We start from the raw sequence: 21,265 nt of genomic DNA, 5'->3' as shown, positions 1-21,265 counted from the left end.
GTTTATAATTGAAATCATATACTAAGTAAAACAAGCTATTTTGAAATAAATAAATTGATTTTTTAAAGGATTATTACAAGTCCTTTACATTTATTCTGTAAATAAACTTCTGGCACAAAATATACTGTTGACAAAGCTACAATTTGCTAATACTGTGAATCACAATTCATTACTGAAAAATCAGAATTTTGATATATTGCATTTGTTTAAACGAAGGAAAACAAATCAAAGCTATGTTTCTTCTCCAATGTATTTAAATATGCCTTACCTAGTGAAGAAAATTGTAGCTTCTGCATCTGTAGTTTGGGGCTGAAGTGCATCTCTAACATATTTCAAGTCTTGAATACTTGTAAGTTCGGGTAACCCTGAAGGAATCATCTATAGAAAGGAAAAAAGAGTTTTGTGAGTTCAATTTTTTAAAACTGTTCCCCACCATCCCTTAAAAGCTAGCCAAGTAATCAGTACTAAAACAAACAAAACAATCACAGTTTTAAGAAGTTTGTACTAGTGTTTTAGGGACCAAAGTGATTCAGTAATTAGGTGAAAAACACCGAGGCCAAGGAAGTCAACTGTTGGAAGTCCCAAAGCCAGTTTATGGAATAAAAGCTACAAAATCCAGAACTTTTGTCTAGTCCTCTGTTTTTATATCAAGTTCAGTCACAGTAATCATAGTGGAGCTTCACTTTTAACTTAATACACATCTAGAAAAGTATAAAAACCTAAACACACCCAGAGATGTTCCAGCATCCCAGAGGACCCTCCTAGGTTCCCTTTCAGGTACTTTTTACTCCTCACTCCCAGGGTAGCCCGCTCTCGTGACTTATTTTTTTGTATTTTATATAAATGTTGTCTGGCATATTTTATAGAGCAACAATTTTTGAATATTCTGGTAATAATATATCTGACATTTGAAACTATAGTAAATTTTATTCTAAAATATCCTTTAGATAGTCAAACACAGAGCATTAAAATTAAAGGCTTATAGAAGAACAGAGTTACCAGAGAAAGGAGGTTAAGAAAGAGGTTTGTTTGCTTTCTTATTAAGTTGTAGGCTTGACAGCAGAGGTCCACAAACAACTGGAAACGAATGGTGGGCTTTTCACCCCCATTAATGACATATGCCATATCAGAAGTCAGCACAAAAGGAGCCCGATCCCTATTTAAAAAGGAAGTACAAAGTATTATTTATAGAATATATTCAAATAGTGCTATTGTTATTGCATGGTTATTCAACTGAGCTATGTGAGCCATAGGAATTTCCAACTGGGAAACTTAGTATCAGGCAGTTTTGAATCTGCATTAAAATTTACAAATTTATATTTGCAGGAAAGCCATCATATAATCAATATCATTATTTAGATAGAATATATATTTGAAGTTTTCCAAGATGATATGTATAAATCCACACTCATACGAATGGGAACATTGCTTACAGGTACCACCAACTAGATAAAGTACGCCTTAATTCATTTCAGCAAAGGTTACTACACACACACACACACGGATCGTTGTGTACTACAATGGTAAAGTCATCTGTTAAGAGACTTTTTCATCACCAGTCATGCTCAGTGGAAGCTATAAGGCAAACAGTAAGAAAAGAGGTAATTAATATTTGGGATATTAATTTGTGAAAAAAAAAAGTGCCTCTCTTTTAAAATAAGCTGTGTCCACTAATTAAAATCAATGTTATGGCTAAAGATGTCAAAAAAAAAGGCTCCTCAAAATACACAAATATCTCAATCTTAAATAAAACTCTAATCCTATCAAAACAAAAATATCTTTAGCATTACTTGAAATGACTTCACTTAAAATCAATGATCTCTTGAATAAATCGGAAGAAAGCAAACCAACAGCTTCAGCTTTCTTGGGAAGAAAAAAGTGGAGAAGGAATGCTTAGATTATAAAGCAGTTAATGTTAAAAATCATCAAAAACTTAACCATGATATGGTAATAAGAAAGGTCAATTTCCTTTTCCTTCAAGTAAAATTATTATGGAAACTCTTCCAGGTTTATATACAAATGACGGATACGCATAATTTTATTAATACCTTTTGAAAAGTGATTCACAATGTGGAAATCTTCAGAATTACCTGAAGTACCGCGGGGGTTTTTTGTTGTTGTTGTTGTTATTTTTGAGAGAGAGAGACACACAGAACACGGGGGGGGGGGTAGTGCAGGCAGAGAGAGAGGGAGACACAGAATTCAAAGCAGGCTCCAGTCTCTGAGCTGTCAGCACAGAACCCAATGTGGGGCTTGAACCCACGAACCATGAGATCATGACCTGAGCCAAAGTTGTACACTCAACCTACTGAGTCACCCAGGCGCCCCCCACTTTTTTTTTTAAGTAGGCTCTACATGGGGCTTGAACTCGTGACCCTGATCAAGAGTAACATGGACTACTAACTGAGCCAGCCAGGCGCTCCCTGGGTGGGTGTGTGGGTGTGTGTGAAGTGCCTCTATTTTAAAAAACATTTTTTTTAATGTTTTATTTATTTTTGAGAGAGAGAGACAAACACACACACACAGCGTGAGCAGGGGAGGGTCAGAGAGAGACAGGGGGAGACACAGTATCCAAAGACAGGCTCCAGGCTCTGAGCTAGATATCAGCACAGAGCTTGACGTGGGGCTTGAACCCACAACCGCGAGATCATGACCTGAGCCGAAGCCGGATGCTCAACTGACTGAGCCACCCAGGAGACCCCAAGTGCCTCTACTCTTTAGCAACAACAATATTAGTACCTTTTGAAGCTACCAAACATCTGTGCATGGCCCAAAAATTTTCCAAAGTCAATATGAAACATATGTCCTGTGCTTCGAAGCATTATATTGTCATTGTGTCGATCACAGATGCCTAAAACATAGGTGGCTACACAACATCCAGCACAAGAATAGATAAAATTTTCAGAAGCCTGTAATAAAGATATAAAATTATTTTAGGAAAAAATTTATTTTTAAAGGGACAGGTTATAAAGTTTAATCCATCACCCTTTGAAATCACGATCATAATCCATTTTCTTAACAGCTTATAACCTAGGTTATGGTAGCAAAAGCCAGCCTTTTCATATTTCAAAAACAAAAGCACCTTCTAAAGATGGGTATTGCCCCCATCTCTCTAGCTTTTGTCTTTTAACAGGCAGAGATCCTGCCAGTCCCTACTGCGGGTATGTGCTGCCTTTGAACATCTTTTAAGAATCATCTTTGTGGAACTCTGTTCCTCACAGGCTCTGCTGCTTAGCACAAGTGGTAATACGGTGATAAAGGTTAATCTGAATAAAAGAATATTTTCCCTTCTTTGGCTTATAGGGAAGGCATGTATAAAGAAAGCTTATATCTTTAAACATACAATAATAAAATTAATGTGCTTTTTTGGCCCCTTATGTGACATCTGCAAATCTTCCGCTTTAGTCTTGCCTGTCCTAGGGATTAAGTTATTAACACAACATCACATAGAAGGATACAGCAAGATGTATATAATAAGTATATTTTTTATCTACAGCATATAAACTTAGTATATTCTCAAGATACCACATTTCTTTGTTTTTTAAGTAGGCTCCATGCCTAGCGTGGAGCTTGAACTCACAACCCTGAAATCAAGACTTGAGCTGAGATCCAAAGTCCAATGTCCCTCAAGATAGTATATTTCTGAATGGAGCATTCACATGGCTCTATATGACCATGTGATTATTCCCCAGAAATCATTACTGATGATAAGAGCAAATGTTTAAATAGCACTTATCACAAACCAGGCACTATACTACTTTCTGCATACACACACAGTATATGACATAGGTACAATTATGATTGCCATTTTACATATACGGGAAACTTAAAGAGAGTAATTGTTTGCCCAGAACCACAAAACTGTGGCAGATCCAAGACTGAAACCCCAGCAAGGTGCCTCCACTATATTATATTCTCTCTTAGTAAAGGATGTTAAAAGTCAAATGCATAAAAGGCACGCAATGTATCTTACTTTACAATTATTTTCTGTCAAACCACTTTCCCTGGAACCACAAAAGAGCCAACATTACTATAAACAAGTATTGGCTTCTGGTGCACTGCTTCCCCAATACCACAAAGAAAAGAGATTGATCTTAAATGGTTGAAAAGACCAACAAAGGAAAAAATTCCTTTACAAAATTAAAATTCCTCAATAGACAGCATTTGTACATATTGGTAAATATGATACATTAATGACATAAAGTATGTTAGCAAATGATATTAAAGCAGATCTCCTTCTATTGCCATTGAAAGTGTTTTTAAGGAAGAAAAAAAAAAGGAAAGTGTTCTTGAGTCTTTCTTAGGCCAATTTAGGATCATTAAAAGGCCTTAAGTCCTAAGAGATTTTCCTTCCCTATTATAGCATTCAAAAGTATGCTAATAACTATCAACTACAGAATTGACTCAATGTAGGGCTTCCTATATAAACTCACTTCTCATAATTACCTTATAGTACTATTATTTTTAGTACCATAATAATATAATATATCCTATTTTATACCAGAGGTCACTGAGGCACAAAAGAGGTTAATAATCTGCTCAAGGCTCAAGAGCTGGTGAGGGACTTGGGACCTAAGTCAAGCTCAGAGAGTCTTGCTCTCAACTACTACATGATATAGCCACTCTTCCTCATTTCCCTAACTTTTCCAAGATCTTTGTGAAATAGAACATTCTGCATTATAAAAATACCTGTTTTGCTGGCCTCTAAATGATGTTTTGAATGTTTGGGGGGTAATTTAGCATAGCGTTGATTTCACTCAGATTCCTGCCATTAAACACAGTTTTTATAAATATATTTTTTTTACTTAGAGAAAGACGGCTGTTTTTACAATTTAAATGTCTAGTCACGCTGGAAAATTAAAGCATTTATGACCTATGTAACACATTTTTGACAAAGTTATCTGGAATAAGGAGACACATTAATCACCTTTTCATATTCCTCTTCAGAAGGATTGTATTTCCTCAGCCACTCTGCAAGTGGTTTATCTTTAAAGGATCCGGTCACACCATACTCCACTTGGATTTTCCTGAGGGTATCTGAAGCAGGAACTAGCTCCACCATACCTTTAATAACAGAACATTAAGCTATGTGAAAATGTCTCCCAAAAGTAAGCCTTTAAAAAATTTATAGCTTTGGGGAACCTGGGTGGCTCAGTCAGTTGAACAACCAACTCCTGATTTTGACTCATCAGGTTATGATCATGTGGTTGTTGAGATCAAGGCCCAAGTCTTGGGACATTTACTGTATTTTTTAAGTTTATTTTTTGACAGCATGAGTTGGGGAGGAGCAGGGAAGGGAGCAGAGGATCCAAAGGAGGCTCCGTGCTAACAGCAGACGGCCCAATGTGGGGCTTGAACTCAAGAACCATGAGATCATGACCTGAGTCAGATACTTAACTTACTAAGCCACCCAGGTGCCCCAATAAACAAACATTTTAAAAAAGCTTTGGGGGGGGGGGGGAGAAAAGAAAAAAAAATAAAAAAGCTTTATAACTTTCAATCTTTGACATGAGACATCAGTTAGGAATTATCATTTAAAAAAAATCAAGTCTCTTAAATATACAGAACAAACAGGGTTACTTGGAGGGGTTGTGGGAGCAGGGATGGGCTAAATGGGTAAAATCATTGTTGCACTATAATATAAATTTAAAAATAATTTTAAAAATAGTATCTACTTCAAAGACTTAAGGAATATTAAAGACAGTCCATGTGATGTACTTAGCATGATGTTTGGTACATACCAAAGTCTATCCATAGGTAACTTTATTATGATAAGCATTATATTAAATCTCATAAATTAAAAATTAAGTCTGGCAGAGCTTGCTTGGGATTCTCACTCTCTTCCCCTCCTCCATTTGCATTATCTCTCTCAAAATAAACTTTAAAAATTAACAGTAAAAATTTGGTAAAAATGTAAATTTTAAATAAAATAAACAAATATAAAAACAAATAAAGTCTGGCAGCCCATGCTAGAAAAATTGAGCTATCAAAATTTTTTTTTAGAAGTACCCAAATCTAACAGTTGAATTTGACTATTTGAAATTTCAGTCTATACAACCATGTGCTACACACCCCCAAAGAATAACAATTTGAAACTAGTGGATTCTGACCTAATTAATAAAAGTTACTTGTAAGATACATGCTATCCCATTTCAACACAAAAAAGCTTACTCTGATTATGCATTTGGGCAATGATGGAATATTTCAGAGTACATCAAGCCCTTTCAAAGGGAAGAACAGGGACACCTGGTTGACTCAGTCGGTTAAGCATCTGAGTTTGGCTCAGGTCATGATCTCGCAGTTCGTGGGTTCCAGCCCTGTGTCAGGGTGTGTGCTGACAGCTAGTTCAGAGCCTGGAGCCCGTCTTCGGAATCTGTGTCTCCCTCTCTCTCTGACCCTACTCTCTCACACTGTCTCTCTCTTTCTCTCTCAAAAATAAATAAAACATTAAAAAAATTAAACAAAACAAAAAAAGAGGGAAGACCAGATTAAGATTGTTCTTATGATTATGTGTAAATCTCCAGTATGTGTTTTGTCTCCCTAACTGAAAATGTAAATGCCTGGGTAGGCAAATCATTTTTTATTTTCCCTACTTTTTTTGTAAAAAAAATATTTATTCTGAGAGAGCATGAGTGAGCATGAGTATGTAAGCACGGGAAGGGCAGAGAGAGGGAGAGAGAAAGAAGCCTAAGCAGGCTCTTCACTGCCAGTGTGGAGCTGCACATAGCAATCCCACAAATCGTGAGATCATAGCCTGAGGAGCCACCTAGGCACCCCATATTTTCTCTACTTTGAAAACAAGTATCAAACAAATAAATTACAGGACACTTATATTTACATAAGGGAATACAATGAGGTAGATCTCTATTTGCTTATGCTTAAAAATACGCTATTAGATACAAAATCCAAATGCAGAACTGTCCTTTTGTGTTTAAAAGACTATTATATATGTTAGAATATATACAAAATAGTCCCAGAAAACTATGTGAGTAGTTTTATTTTGGAAATAGGATACCTGGGATTAAAAATGGAGGTGTGGGAAAAACTAAGATCTACTTTTCAATTTCTTCTACTATATGCTGCATGGATATTTTACTATGTGCATGTATTGTTTCTATAATTAAATAATTTGTTTTATGTATTTTAAAAACCAAGGAGATGTACTAGTGTCAAAATAAATGATACGTACACAGAGACTTGGTTCAGACAAAGGGCTGGAAGAAACCAAGTGGGCCAAGGCCTTCAGACCACCCCAAAAGAAAGTATGCAGGGCCAGGTTTTAATCCTAGTAGTCTGGTCAAACAAAGCACAATGAATTCTTTTGGATCTTTTATGTTGTTTGGGTTGTATCATCTAGTTTATAGTCCACAGTGACCTCCACCTGCACCTTGATTCTATGACAACATTTAATCAAAATTTTAATATATGAATAAATATCTAATTTTAGAATCAAATATGCATATATACAAATTACTATGTATAAAAACAGTGGACCAAAGTTCACATAATATACAACGTACTACTAGCTATGTAAGATATGGTCCCTGCCCTGAATGAGCTTAGTATCAATCCAGTGGGGAAGATACAACACATACAGTAAATGTATGGAGAGTATTTTAAGACAACTATTAAGTTTGAAGAAGTGACGATTACCATAAACACTGAGATACTAGTTAAAAACTGCACAGAGGATGTAGATGTGATTGCTTCATTTGAAAAATAAGGATACTTGTGAGAGAACACAAGTGAAAAGCTTAGGCCAGGGGAAGACACAAAGTGAACACTCAACCATTAGTTAGAAACAACATAAAAAACAAAAGGAATCTGCCTCCAAAGTTACATGGAATTCCATGAGAAAAAAGAGGAAGTTCAACTATATGAAATAAGTGAGGTGGCAAAAAAATTCATCTAATAAAATGGTAGTCTCTCCTTGAGGAATCTTAATAAAACAACTTCTTTTTACAAGACTTATATGAAAAAACAACCAGTAAAGCACTGCTAGGGATTTACCCAAGGGATACAGAAGTGCTGATGCTTAGGGGCACATGTACCCCAATGTTCATAGCAGCAATGTCAACAATAGCCAAATCATGGAAAGAGCCTAAATGTCCATCACCTCATGAGTGGATTAAGCAGATGTGCTTATATATACAATGGAATACTCTATGGAAATGAGAAAGAATGAAATCTGGCCATTTGTAGGAAAGTGGATGGACCTCGAGGGTGTCATGCTAAGCGAAGTAAGTCAGGCAGAGAAGGACAGATATCATATGTTTGCACTCATAGGTCTAACAGGAAAACAGGAGAAACCTAATGGAGGACCAGGGGGAGGGGAAGAGAGAAAGAGAGTTGGGGAGAGAGAGGGATGCAAAACTTGAGAGACTATTGAATACTGAAAATGAACTGAGGGTTGAAGGGGAAAGGGAGGGGGAAAAGAAGTGGTGGTAATGGAGGAGGGCACTTGTGGGGAAGAGCACTGGGTGTTATATGGAAACCAATTTGACAATAAACTATTAAAAAATTAATAAAAAAAAAAAAGAAAAAATAAAAAACAACCAGTAAGAATTCTTTAATTGACCTGGTTTCCTTTTTGACAAGATAAAGTTTGTACATCCTAAACTAAAAATGAAAATGATAAGGCTCTCATACTGTCCTGATGGATAAAATGGAGAAATGTGGAGTGGCTGTTAACACAATGAAGTTGATGAGTAACTGAATAAAATACGTAGTAACTAAGTAAAATGATTTAGCAATCACTTGAAAGGAAATTTCTAGTGACGTGCTGCAAGGGTTGGTTCTTGGTCCTCTTCAAAAAACATTTTTTTCAATGACGTGGCAGAAGCTACAGAATGTTATGTTCTTCAAATCAGCTCATGACACAAACTAAGATGTTTAATGACAGATAACAAAACTCAGTTTTAAAAAGAATCCAAGAGGCTGAAAAGTAATGGATCAAATATAACAACAAAGTTAATAGGTAAGGTCCTACACTTGGGTCTAAGATATAAAATGTACAACTACAAAATGGCCAAGCCATGATCTTAGCAAAGCTAGTATGATGGTTTTATTTGTTAAGTTCTACATGTGCAAGACTTTATCTGCTTTGCATTCTACAAAATGTAGGTGCCATTCTCAGAAACTGGATTACTTAAGCCCTTTACAATGAGAACAATCAAATAATAAGGTAATCTAAAGTCAAACATGACAAATGGCTTAAAAGTTTAAAACTCAGGATCTGAGGATACAATACTCTCATCATAAAAAAGGACTTAATTATATGATAGTCTATAAACAGAACTGGAACTGATGGGTAGAAGACACTAGCAGTCAGTTCCCACTCACCAGAATACAAGAAAACCTCTATACATCAGAGCTACCCAGGATAGGACACACTACATTGAAATGCAGTAAATTTCCTTCAGTATAGGCATTTAAGCAAAATATGAATGGTAAGTATTAGAAGGATGATTAAATAATATTTCAGGTGACTTTCTAGTGTCTATGATTAGAATCTGAGAAGCATTTCTCATTTCCAACAAGTATAAATGATCTTTCCTTACTTTAAAACCCCATGGTATTTCATTTGTAATTCTCTTGGAGCTTTTAGTTTATTAAACCTTATTATTTTATTAAAAAAAATTTTTTTAATGTTTATCTATTTGAGAGAGAGAGAGAGAGAGAGAGAGAGCGAGCGAGCGAGCGAGCGAGCGCGCGCGCACGCGCACAAGTAGGGGCAGAGAAAGAGGGAGACACAGAATCTGAAGCAGGCTCCAGGCTCTGAGCTGTCAGCACAGAACCCGACATGGGGCTCGAACTCATGAATCGCAAGATCATGACCTGAGCCAAAGTCGGATGCCTAACCGACTAAGCCACCCAGGGGCCCCTTTTTCAAATTACTTAATATGTCTTTAATTGCTTCCTTCCTAATATAGGCACTACATGTTATTAGCATTTTGTAGATAGTAGATTAGCAACAAACATTTGTTGAATAAGAAGAATGATAATAGTTACAATTTATTGAGTACCTAATATATTTCACATACTGGGGTGTTTTATATTCATTATCCTTTCCTTTAATTATTACAATTATTTCTGGGTGTAGTACTTTTACTATTGACACCAAACATGTGGTAAAGAAAAGAACTTAGTGAAACCAAAGTTGATTTAACTTAGACATGGCCTTAATTTTAAATCAAAAGCTTAAGACCATAAAGTTTTAATTCAATCAATCAACAGACACCTCTGGTTACTGCAAAGCATTCACTGGGCCTACTCAATGAATTATTTAATTGTAAACAAAAAAAGATCAATAAAGTAACACTAAATTAAAGTAAGAAGCAACTGAGATCATAGCGTCCAGCATCCAGACTCCCTCAGGGCAGGTATTCTATGAGCTAAGTTCACAGAAAAGAAATAATAAGACACCAAGACAGAACTCACAGACATACCTCGATCTCTACCAGTGGAAAGGCATTTGAAAATTACCATCCTCAGATCTAGTCCTTCTTTAAGCCAGATCTTGTCCATAATCTTTATCATTTGTAAAGCTAACATATCTTGCCGAAGATCTTCACCAACCTTGGAACCAAAGAAACAAAATGAAACCTGTACCTTTCCAAAAGACTTACTATTTAAGGCAGGCAGAGGGAGAACAGTGGAAAGAGTGAAGAATGAGATGAACAGAACTGCTTTCTTATTTTTCTGCAGCATTCCAGAAGAAATCACTTAACTTCTTCATGTCTCAGTTTCCTGAACTATATACTTCATAAGATTAGATTTTATGGTATGTGAATCATATTCCATTTTTTTTAAATGGCAACATGGAGGATTTCTGTCATAACCAAAATATTCCATATTTTGACTGTATCAATGCCAATGTCATGATTGCAATATTATAGGATAGTTTTGTAAGATGTTATATTGAAGGAAACTGGGTAAAGGGTACCCAGGATCTCTGTATAATTTCTTACAACAGACTATGAATCTACAATGATCTCAAACTAAAAGTTCACTTAAAAAAAAAAAAAAAAAAAAAAACCATGGGGCACCTGGGTGGCTCAGTTGGTTAAGTGTCTGACTTCAGCTCAGGTCATGATCTCACAGTCTGTGGGTTCGAGTCCCACGTCAGACTCTGTGCTGCCAGCTCAGAGCCTGGAGCCTGCTTCAGAATCTGTGTCTCCCTTTCTCTCTGCTCCTCCCCCATTCATGCTCTCTCTCTGTCTCTCAAGAATAAATAAAAAATTAAAAAAAAAAAAAAACCAGTAAAAAGTTAACCCTGCCAGAATGAATTCATTCTAACTGGAATCACATCAAGTTTTCATTTCTTTTTTAAATTGGATAAAATAACTTTAATACATATAATGATGAATATATTTTTAAAACTAGTCAAGAAAATTATGAAAAAAATCAGATTTGCCTTAATATTAAAACTTAATATATAAAATTTCTGTATTCAAACAGATGGTACTGTTTTAGGAAATAGATATATGTAATATAGAGAGAGCAAGTTCACAAGAGAAGCTATCTTTATGAACCTCCACTACTCAATGAATTAATGAAAACTCTCCAATCTTTCTTCAAAATATACAAATTATGATCACAAGACACAGAAGTTTGGTCACAGAGCACTCTGTGTGCTTCCCTCCTCTGCTTCCCACAGGTAAGTTACAGGTTTCCAAATCCCAGTGCCACTGCTCACAGACGTCTCGGGGCTGCACTCACACGACAGGCTGTGTAAAAGGCACTGCCCACAGTTACGTTGTGTTCAATCAGCAGGGCCTGGGTAGCAGCGCTAGCCCAGAGCTGCATTTGTTCCCAAATCTGTCTGGGAACAATTTATGTCAGCAATAATTTTTCACATTTATTTAATGTAAATTAATAAATGTATTAAATTATTCAATTTAATTAAATATTAAATAAAATTACTTAGCAATTTGGAAAAGGAATTTGAGAAAAGAATTTTTAAATTACCACTTAAAAACAAAGTAACCTCATTTTGCTCACCTTAAACATAACATTAATTTCTTCCCCCATCGGATCAGCATTCACCATTGTCACTTTTAGGGGCACAGCATTAGAACTGAAGAAGGAACAGGACTACAAATACAACATGTTTAAGCATCAGAAAGATAATACTGGAATAAAAATGGGTTTAATGTGTTTTGTCTTACACATTTCTCCTTTCACTTGTTCTCTGAATTTAAAAAATTTAAAAAATTAAAAAAAAAACTTTTTGAAACTTACTTCAACATAGCATATAAGTAAAATATTATCTATTGCTTTCTAGAGAGAAGCAAAACCTTAAAAACTTGAGATAAAAATTATTAAAATTTTGACCTTTAGAAGTGTCATAATTCTTCAACACAGCATAAAATTTTGTATGCTCTTACCTTTCCTCTAAATCAGTATGAGCTAGGATGAGACCTCTACTTCTCCTATTTATGGTACTCATATAGCCATGCAATCAAATAGTGACACTAAATTTTAAAATTTCATTAGCAAACAGCAAGTCTTATTTACTGCTTAAGAAAAATAAGACAGACCAATTAGGGGTGCCCGGGTGGCTCAGTTGGTTAAGCATCCAACTTCAGCTCAAATCATGATCACACGGTTCGTGAGTTGGAGCCCCACATGAGGCTCTGTGCTGACAGCTGAGCCTGGAGCCTGCTTCTAATTTTCTGGCTTCCTCTCTCTCCCCCCCCTCCAGCTCGTGCTCTGGCTTGGTCTCTGTCTCTCTCAAAAATAAACAAACATTAAAAAAAAATTTTTTTTTAACCAATTAAGGGAAACAACAAACAAAACCCAAGGAACCCAAGGAGAAAATGCGACCCATCCTTAACTAACAAGGCCTTCACCGATGACATACAACTCAGGCACCCAGTTAAATTTCAGTAAAGAGTAGCCATATATCAGGGCGCCTGGGTGGCTCAATTGGTTAAGTGTCCAGCTTCGGCTCAGGTCATGATCTCACAGTTGTGGGTTCAAGCCCCGCGTCAGGCTCTGTGCTGACAGCTAGCTCAGAGCTTGGAGCCTGCTTCCAATTCTGTATCTTCCTCTCTCTCTGACCTTCCCCTGATCACGCTGTCTCTGTCTGTCTCTCAAAAATAAATAAAAAACAAAGAAATTAAAAAAAAAAAAAAGAGTACACATATATCAACTTAGAAATAAATCCAAGACTCCTTTATGGATACTTTAGCCTTTTAAAACGACAGACTTTAATTGGTTGCCTTTGCTGAATTCGTTGCTTTTGTTCAATTCTGATGATTACTCAACTACTTTTTGATGGCTCTAAAAAGTGTTATACACCTGGAAAGAGTCTACCTTACCATTCACATGGAAGGAAAAGAAAATGCCTATCTGTGATTGGAATACAACATATGCCTCTAAGATACCAGAGTAAAAGTTAATTTGAGATAGTAAATAATTTCTTATTGTTTTTTGCTTTCAGGAATGGTGATTAAGTAAACATATACTGAGATAAAGATGGATCTTACATAAACAGACATCCATAAACACCTATATAACCAACCTATGCAGGTTTTATCCTCATTTGCTTTAAGCATATCTGCCTGCTTTCTCCCTACAAATTATTCTAAAATGTAATATGAACTTATAAGTATTTTGTGTCACCTTAATATTTAATTCTTTTGCAACAAGACTTGGTTTGAGAGGAAGACGGCATTTATTTCTTAGAAAAAAGGATTGTACTCGTTCCATACTCCTTTGGAGGACAACCTAGGAAAAGAGAATGATACTGTTAATACATAATGAAAATGAAGGACTATTTTTTTTAATGTTTTTATTTTATGTTTTTTTTTATTTTTGAGAGACAGAGAAACAGTGTGAGCAGGGGAGGGTCAGAGAGAGAGAGGGATACACAAAATTGGAAGACAGACTACAGGCTCTGAGCTAGCTGTCAGCACAGAGCCGATGCAGGGCTCGAACCCACAAACCGTGAGATCATGACCTGAGCTGAAGTCGGACGCTTAACCAACTGAGCCACCCAGGCACCCCTGAAGAGCTATTTTTAAGACAAAAAGATTATGATGTGCCTTGGAACCACTCAGTTTTCTAAATGTCCAACTGTCACATGGTCAAAAAGAAGTTGTTCCTAAAGAGTTAATTTATTATGTACCCATTAAAAAAACATGAAGTGTAACTATAGGTCTTGACACAAATTCTCCCATATGAAGGAAAAAAAAGGAAAATTACCCCATTTTTAGTGTTTTCCAAATTTATCTACAGACTCAACATGATCCTTATCAAAAGTCCAACTTCCTTTTTGCAGAAATGTACAAGGTAGTCCTAAAATTCACATGGAATTGCAAGAAAGTTCTGAATAGCCAAAAAAAAAAAAAAAACCCAAAAGACCAAAAAATAAAACCAACCTTGAAAAAGAACAAAGTTGTAGGACTCATATTTCTTGATTTCAAAACTTACTACAAAGCTACAGTATTTAAAACAGTATGGCATAGGGGCGCCTGGGTGGCTCAGTCGGTTAGGCCTCTGACTTTGGCTCAGGTCAGATCTCACATTCGTGGGTTCGAGCCCCGCATCAGGCTCTGTGCTGACAGCTAGCTCAGAGCCTGGAGCCTGCTTCGGGTTCTGTGTCTCCTTCTCTCTCTGCCCCTCCCTCTCTCATGCTCTATCAAAAATAAATAAAACATTAAAAAAAAATAAAACAGTATGGCATAAGGATAATCTCATAGATCAATGGAATATAATTCAGAGTCCAAAAATAAACCTGGATGTCTGTGGTCAACTGATTTCCAACAAGAGTGCTGAGATCATTCATGGGGAAGAATGGTCTCTTCAACAAATAATGCTGGGAAGTTTCAAACACCCAAGAGAAAAAGTGGTTCTAGAAAAGGGGGGAAATGGGGAGCAGCCTCTGGGAGTGACAGTTCTAACAAGAAGTCTCAAGGTCCCAAAGATCATGGCAACTCAGTAAAGGTCAACACATTCTATGTGAAAAACATGGGAAAATCATGGAAATTATGGAAAACTTAAAAGTCTGGAATGAGATTCAATGAAGTGGCCAGAGAGTATAGTGAAGATAAAGCCAGGCAAGGAGGGGACTTGGCTCAGATGACCGAGGTTCCATGGTGGGAACACTGTAAGAAGCACCATTTGCCTTCCCTGTAAGTGGTCTGGATAAGCCTGTGTTTACAAACTCTCTAGTTAAGACAAAATATTCTTATGGTTGAAGGGAGAAAATAAAACTATACGAAAGACTGGGCGGGGGGGGGGGGGGGAAGCCCAAACAAGTGGTGCTAGAAAAACTGGATAACCACATGTAAAAGAATGACATTGAATCCTTATCTCAAAACATATTTAAAAAAATACTGAAAATGGATCAAAGATTTACATCTGAGCGAAACTATAAAACTCCTAGAAGAAAACATAGATGTGTATCTTTGTGACCTTGGATTTGGTAACAAATTCTTAGATACCAAATGTACAAGCAACAAAAATAAACTTCATAAAATTATTAACTTTTGTGCATTAAAGGACATCATCAAGGAAATAAAAGATTAATTTAAAGAATTAATTACCAACAGTATCTCCAATAAGAATCTATCTCAAATATATAAAGATCAATTCAACAACAAAAAGACAAACCAATTAATTAAAAAGGGGAAGGGGCAACTGGGTGGCTCAGTCAATTAAGCAACCGGTTCTTGACTTCAGCGCAAGTTTGAGCTGATTTCACGGCTCCAGGTTCATGAGATCAAGACCCCTGTCACGCTCTGCACTGACCACAGAAAGCCTGCTTGAGATTCTCTCTTTCCCTCTCTCTCTCTGCCCCTTCCCCACTCCCATGCACACAGTCTCTCTCTAAATACATACATATCTTCGGGCAGAAATTTTCTCCCACGAAGATATACAAATGGCAAACACATAAAAATGTGCTCAAAATCATCAATTAGGGAAATGTAAATCAAACCACAATGTGATACTACTTCACATCCACTAAGATGACTAGATATTTTTTTTTAAAAAGGCAGAAAATAACAAATGTTGGTGAAGATATGGAGAACTTGGAATCCTCACACAATGTTAGTAGGAATATAAAATGATGAAGCTGCTTTAGACAAAGTTTGTTGGTTCCTCACAGAGTTAAACAGAGAACTGATTTATGACCCAGTAATTCCACTCCTAGGTACAGTGAAAAAAAGGTGTTCAAAAAGTTCAAAAACTTATACACAAGTGTTCACAGCAGCATTATTCATAACAAGCCAAATAGTGGAAACAATCCAAATGTCTATCAACTGATGAATGGATAAACAAAATATGGTATTATCCACACAATGTAACATTATTTACGTATAAAAGTGAGTGGAGTACTCATACATGCTAGAATATAGATGAACCTTTAAAATATTAGGTAGGGGTGCCTGGGTGGCTCAGTTTGTAAGCTTCTGACTCTTGGTTTCAGTTCAGGTAATCATCTCACAGTTTCATGCATTCAAACCCCATGTTGAGCTCCATGCTGAGAGCACAGAACCTGGAGTCTGCTCTCTCTCTCTCTGCCACTCCTCTACTCATACTCTGTCTCGCTCAAAAATAAAGACATTAATATTTTTGGAAGAAAAAAAAGAAAATATTAAGCAAATTGAAAGAAACCAGACACAAGGGCCACATATTGTGTAATTCCATTTAAATGAAATGTACAGAATAAGTAAATCCATATAGATAGAAAGCAGATTAACGCTTACCAGGGCTTGGGAGGAGGAGGGAATGAGGACTGAGAAGTTAGTGGGGATAGGCTTTCTTTCTGGTATGATGAAAATGTTCTGGAATTAGTGGTGGTGGTTGTATAACACTGTGAATGTACTAAAAACAAATGAATTAAAATGGTGAATTTTATGTGAATTTTACCTCAATAACAGTATGTACATGTGTTTTTTTTTTTGTACATGTGTGTTTCTATAAAACTTTTAAAAAACAAAATAACTCCCAACATTTGTGCATGTACTTCTGTGTATATATTTGTAAAGTAATACAAAGACCAGAAAGGACATGAAGCAAACTAGGAATAATAAATACCTATGAGAAAAATCAAACTGGAAAATTTTTAATTTTTAAATTAAAGTTTTAATTAAAAAACTTATTCTATAAGCTTCATTATTTGGATTTTTTAAAACATTAGCATCAACTCATACTTGCATTACTTTTAATGTTTATTTTTAGAGAGAGAGAGACAAAGAAGCTGGGAAAAAGGCAGAGAGAGAGAGAATCCCAAGCAGGCTACATGCTGACAGCACAGAGCCTAACGAGGGTCTCAGTCTCACAAACTGCAAGATCATGACCTGAGCAAAAATCAAGAGTCAGACTTTTAACTTACTGAGCCACCCAAACACTCCTGATTTTTCTTCTTTTGGGGGGGACTGAGTAATATCCCATGGTAAATATATACAGCACATCTTCTTTATCCATTCATTAGTCAATGGACATTTAGGCTCTCTCCATAGTTTGGCTTTTGTTGATAATGCTGTTATAAACATTGGGGTCCATGTGCCCCTTTGAATCTATATTTTTGGCTCCTTTGGGTAAATACCTAATAGTGCAATTGCTGAATTATAGAGTGGTTCCATTTTTAGTTTTCTGAGGTACTTCCATACTCATCTCCAGAGTGGTTGCACCAGTGGCATTCCCACCAGCAATAACGTGGATAGATCTAGAATGTATTATGCTAAGCAAGATAAGTCAATCAGAGAAAGAAAAATACCATATGATTTCACTCTTGTGGAATTTAAGAAATAAAACAGATGATCATATGGGCAAGGAGGAATGAAGGAAAGAGAGGGAAACAAACCACAAGACTCTTAATGATAGAGAGCAGACTGAGGGTAGATGGAGGTGGGAGATGGGCTAGATGGGTGGGTGATGGGTACTAAGGAGGGCACTTGTTGTGAGGAGCACTGGGTATTATATCTAACTGATGAATTACTGAATTCTACTCCTCAAACAAATATTGCACTGTATGTTATCAACTCAATTTTTAATTAAAAAAAAAACATTTTTAAGTCATTGATTGAGTTAGGTTGCAAAAATCTTTTTTAAACAACCTTTGAATTCATCTGGTCAAAACAGCATAGGTGTAGTTAGATTCTATTAGATGTCTACTGATAAAGAGTAACAACTCATCTGCAGTGTAAAGATCCTTTAATGTCAACATATTTATGTTCCCACTTACGGGTACATACCTGTCTGGCTGATCCACTAGCCTGCCTTACTTTTTCTGCTACTCCGCCTAAAAGCTGTACAAGTTTTGTCTGCTTCAAAAGTTCTTCTCTGAGTCCTTTTCCTCCTATTGAGAGGAGAGCACCCAAAACATGTTCATATCGAGCACCAAACTGTGCATCATGCAGGGCATCCTTGAGGAGCCTAATACAGCAAAATATTTATGTCAGTCACTTTTGAGAACTGGATAAGTACTTCTGAAAAATCAATGTAGGTTCATATTTTTGGTATCCAGAATTTATTTTAAACTATATAAACAAGTAAAAACTTACCCATTAATATGGAGCTCTAACATGCCAAATATCTTTGCAATAGAGTTTTGTTATTTTTGGTTTAACTTCTGAGGACATAAAATTTACCCTAAAATGCCTTCAATAAAACATCTGGGATGGACACTAAGTGAGTAGTCTGAGCATATCACTTAGACTTTCAGAGTATATCATCTTTATAAATACTAGGAATGGAAATAAATTACTTAAAATAATTTAAATCTTACCAATATAAATTGTGTGCTATCTGTATATTTCCCAGTGCCCTGGACAGAAGGAAGTGCACTAATGAACTGTTCAAGTAAATTTCGTATTTCAAAGCCTACACATAAAAGAAAATAAGAATTACTAGCTGTAAAACACATACTCCATAGTTAAGATAAAATTATCAAAGGAGAAACTATATAAAGCAAGTATCAGTCTTGTTGATGTAAGATAACAGTGATAAAAATGAAACAAGTGAATTAACTTAGGCTAAATTAATGAAATCAAGCAGAAGAGTATAGATTTGGGAACAATAATTCATTAGATATGTTTAAATGGCGAGGAAGGAAAAATTCTAAAAAATCTCAAGCCTGGTTTATTCTGAGAATCTAAAAATCTGAGAATTAAAATTCCAGGTACATATAATATTCAAGTGGGACAGCTAACAATAGTGGGAAAAAAAATTCCTACTATATGAAAATGTAATGTACTTCAACCTTCCCACAAAAGTACTCTTAATCAAAACAGAAGGGGGATCCTTTAGTAAGTTCCCTACTCATAAAAAAATGGGTGGAGTAAGGTGGGCAGGCAACCTAGTAAAAAAAACTCACCTGCACAAACTGCGGGAGAAGATCAGTAAGTTCATCATCACTTAGGGCCTCAATCCAGGTCACAGCTATGGACCTCACTTCCTGATCAGCAAATCTAGACAAATACCACAAAATCAAGATTTGACAAAAATTTGTATTTCATGAAACACAATCTTAATTTATACCTGACAAAGAATATTCAAATAGCTTTTTATTCAAAAGCAATGTGTTTCAGCAGCTCTTTCTGTTCATAGGTGGTTTAATCAAACCACCTTTTTTGCACCCAAAAAACCAAAAAACAATGTGTTTCTTCTTTTTTATTTTAGGAGGAAAATCTTACTGTACTATACAAATTCAACTTCAGAACTATTGAGAAACCTTAAGCTTATGAAAATTTTGACCCACATCATAAATAACAAATATTAAAATTTTACAACTCTCTTTTTAGATTAGTCTTAACTGATGACATCTTTTTAGTTTTTAAAGTAAACTCTACACCAAACATGGGGCTCAAACTCACATCGTCTGAGATCAAGAGTCCCATGTTCTACCAACTGAGCCAGTCAGGCACCCATGACACCTCTTTTTAATAACCTCAACACAGAAAATATGTTTGTAAAAAAATATACATTTATACACTTAAATTGAATTCCTTTCATGGCCTACAACATAAGATACCTTATTGGAAAACTGACAACAATAAAATAGAGCAAGTCACAGTTAACTTACTTTGAATCAAGTAGTTCCAATGCAGTCAGTGGGTTCAATGGAGGCCACTGCTGAAGCAGAGAGTAAGTTTTGGCAAGATTAACCCATTTCCAGTCTGGGGCACTTGCTAGTACTTTAGGAAGACAATCTGGGTGTTTGAGGCAATAATAACGTTTCTCCCACAAAAAGGCTTTATCTTCTTTAGAAAGTCTGTATATATAATAGAATTAAATTACTTATCAATGATATCATGATGACAGTTATAATCTCAATGATTAAAAATACAAAGGAGAAATTTATTCATTTTAGGTCAGCCACTTCTTGATAGAATCATTAATACTAATTTAGAATAGAAAAATTTAATGTACAGCAAACACCACTAATTTACCCTAATTTGGGGGATAGAAAGAAATCATTGTGCCTAGCTAGAAGAGTCTCAGTTATGAAAATGAAGGATAATTCAGTACAATAAAAATATTATTGAACTCTAACCAGATGCCAACAACTAGAAATCAGAGTTGAATAAGCAGAACCCATGCTAAGAGATAGCAAGGATTTCATCCATTCTATACAACTAAAATCATATGTCATGCAAAAAAAATGCTTTACATTTTAGAAGATGATTTTAGAAGATGATTATTCAGCTCAAATGAGGAACATTCAAAGTAAGAAGTATTTGTTTTGGAGACTCTAATTTAGTCTTAATAACAAATGTTTACGTGAATGAAACATTTCACTACTGTACTACCGATCCATCTACTTTTGTGTATACAACAAATTCATTTCATGTAGAGTACTGAAAAAAATTCAAATATTGCAAAAAGGTACACAGTGAAGTCTCTCCTTCCAGCTCCCCTCCCTGTGGCAACTAATCAGCTTGCATATCCTTCCAGAGATAGCCTATTTGTATAGAAACATATGCACAGGTAAATATTCTTTTCTTTTCTTTATGTTTTATTTATTTTTGATACAGAGAGAGACAGAGCATGAGAGGGGGAGGGGCAGAGAGAGAAGGAGACACAGAATCTGAAGCAGGCTCCAGGCTCTGAGCTAGCTGTCAGCACAGAGCCCGACGCAGGGCTCGAACCCACGAATGTGAGATCTGACCTAGGCCGAAGCCGGAGGCTTAACTGACTGAGCCACCCAGGCGCTCCTCTTTTCTTCTTTATGTAAATGGTAACACACCATATACACTACTCTGCTCCTTATATATATCTTACATATTATTACCATAATTTAACCTCTATT

At 35.9% G+C, this 21,265-nt stretch overlaps 1 protein-coding gene across 4 annotated transcripts in view; it reads right to left on the bottom strand.

Annotated features, from left to right (window-relative positions):
• The window catches only part of PIK3C2A (phosphatidylinositol-4-phosphate 3-kinase catalytic subunit type 2 alpha), a 110,925-nt gene that overhangs the window by 10,456 nt on the left and 79,204 nt on the right, over positions 1-21,265 (bottom strand). For all 4 annotated transcript variants that reach the window (XR_003915308.1, XM_029956653.1, XM_029956655.1 and 1 more), the window contains 11 exons: positions 20,039-20,227; positions 19,331-19,424; positions 18,743-18,837; positions 18,210-18,390; positions 13,630-13,734; positions 12,004-12,096; positions 10,449-10,578; positions 4,928-5,064; positions 2,740-2,909; positions 1,000-1,156; positions 269-378 (listed from right to left, as the gene is read on the bottom strand). Coding sequence is in view for 3 of the 4 variants with exons in the window: in XM_029956653.1 (XP_029812513.1) it covers positions 269-378; positions 1,000-1,156; positions 2,740-2,909; positions 4,928-5,064; positions 10,449-10,578; positions 12,004-12,096; positions 13,630-13,734; positions 18,210-18,390; positions 18,743-18,837; positions 19,331-19,424; positions 20,039-20,227 (1,461 nt within the window). In the remaining variant the exon portion in view is untranslated. The remainder of the gene's footprint in view (positions 1-268; positions 379-999; positions 1,157-2,739; positions 2,910-4,927; positions 5,065-10,448; positions 10,579-12,003; positions 12,097-13,629; positions 13,735-18,209; positions 18,391-18,742; positions 18,838-19,330; positions 19,425-20,038; positions 20,228-21,265) is intronic.

This window comes from Suricata suricatta, chromosome 11 (assembly GCF_006229205.1).
Source record: "Suricata suricatta isolate VVHF042 chromosome 11, meerkat_22Aug2017_6uvM2_HiC, whole genome shotgun sequence".
In the NCBI taxonomy this organism is placed as follows: domain Eukaryota; kingdom Metazoa; phylum Chordata; class Mammalia; order Carnivora; family Herpestidae; genus Suricata; species Suricata suricatta.
The sequence above is the reverse complement of the archived record's forward strand: the minus strand, read 5'-3'. Positions and strand labels throughout refer to the sequence as shown.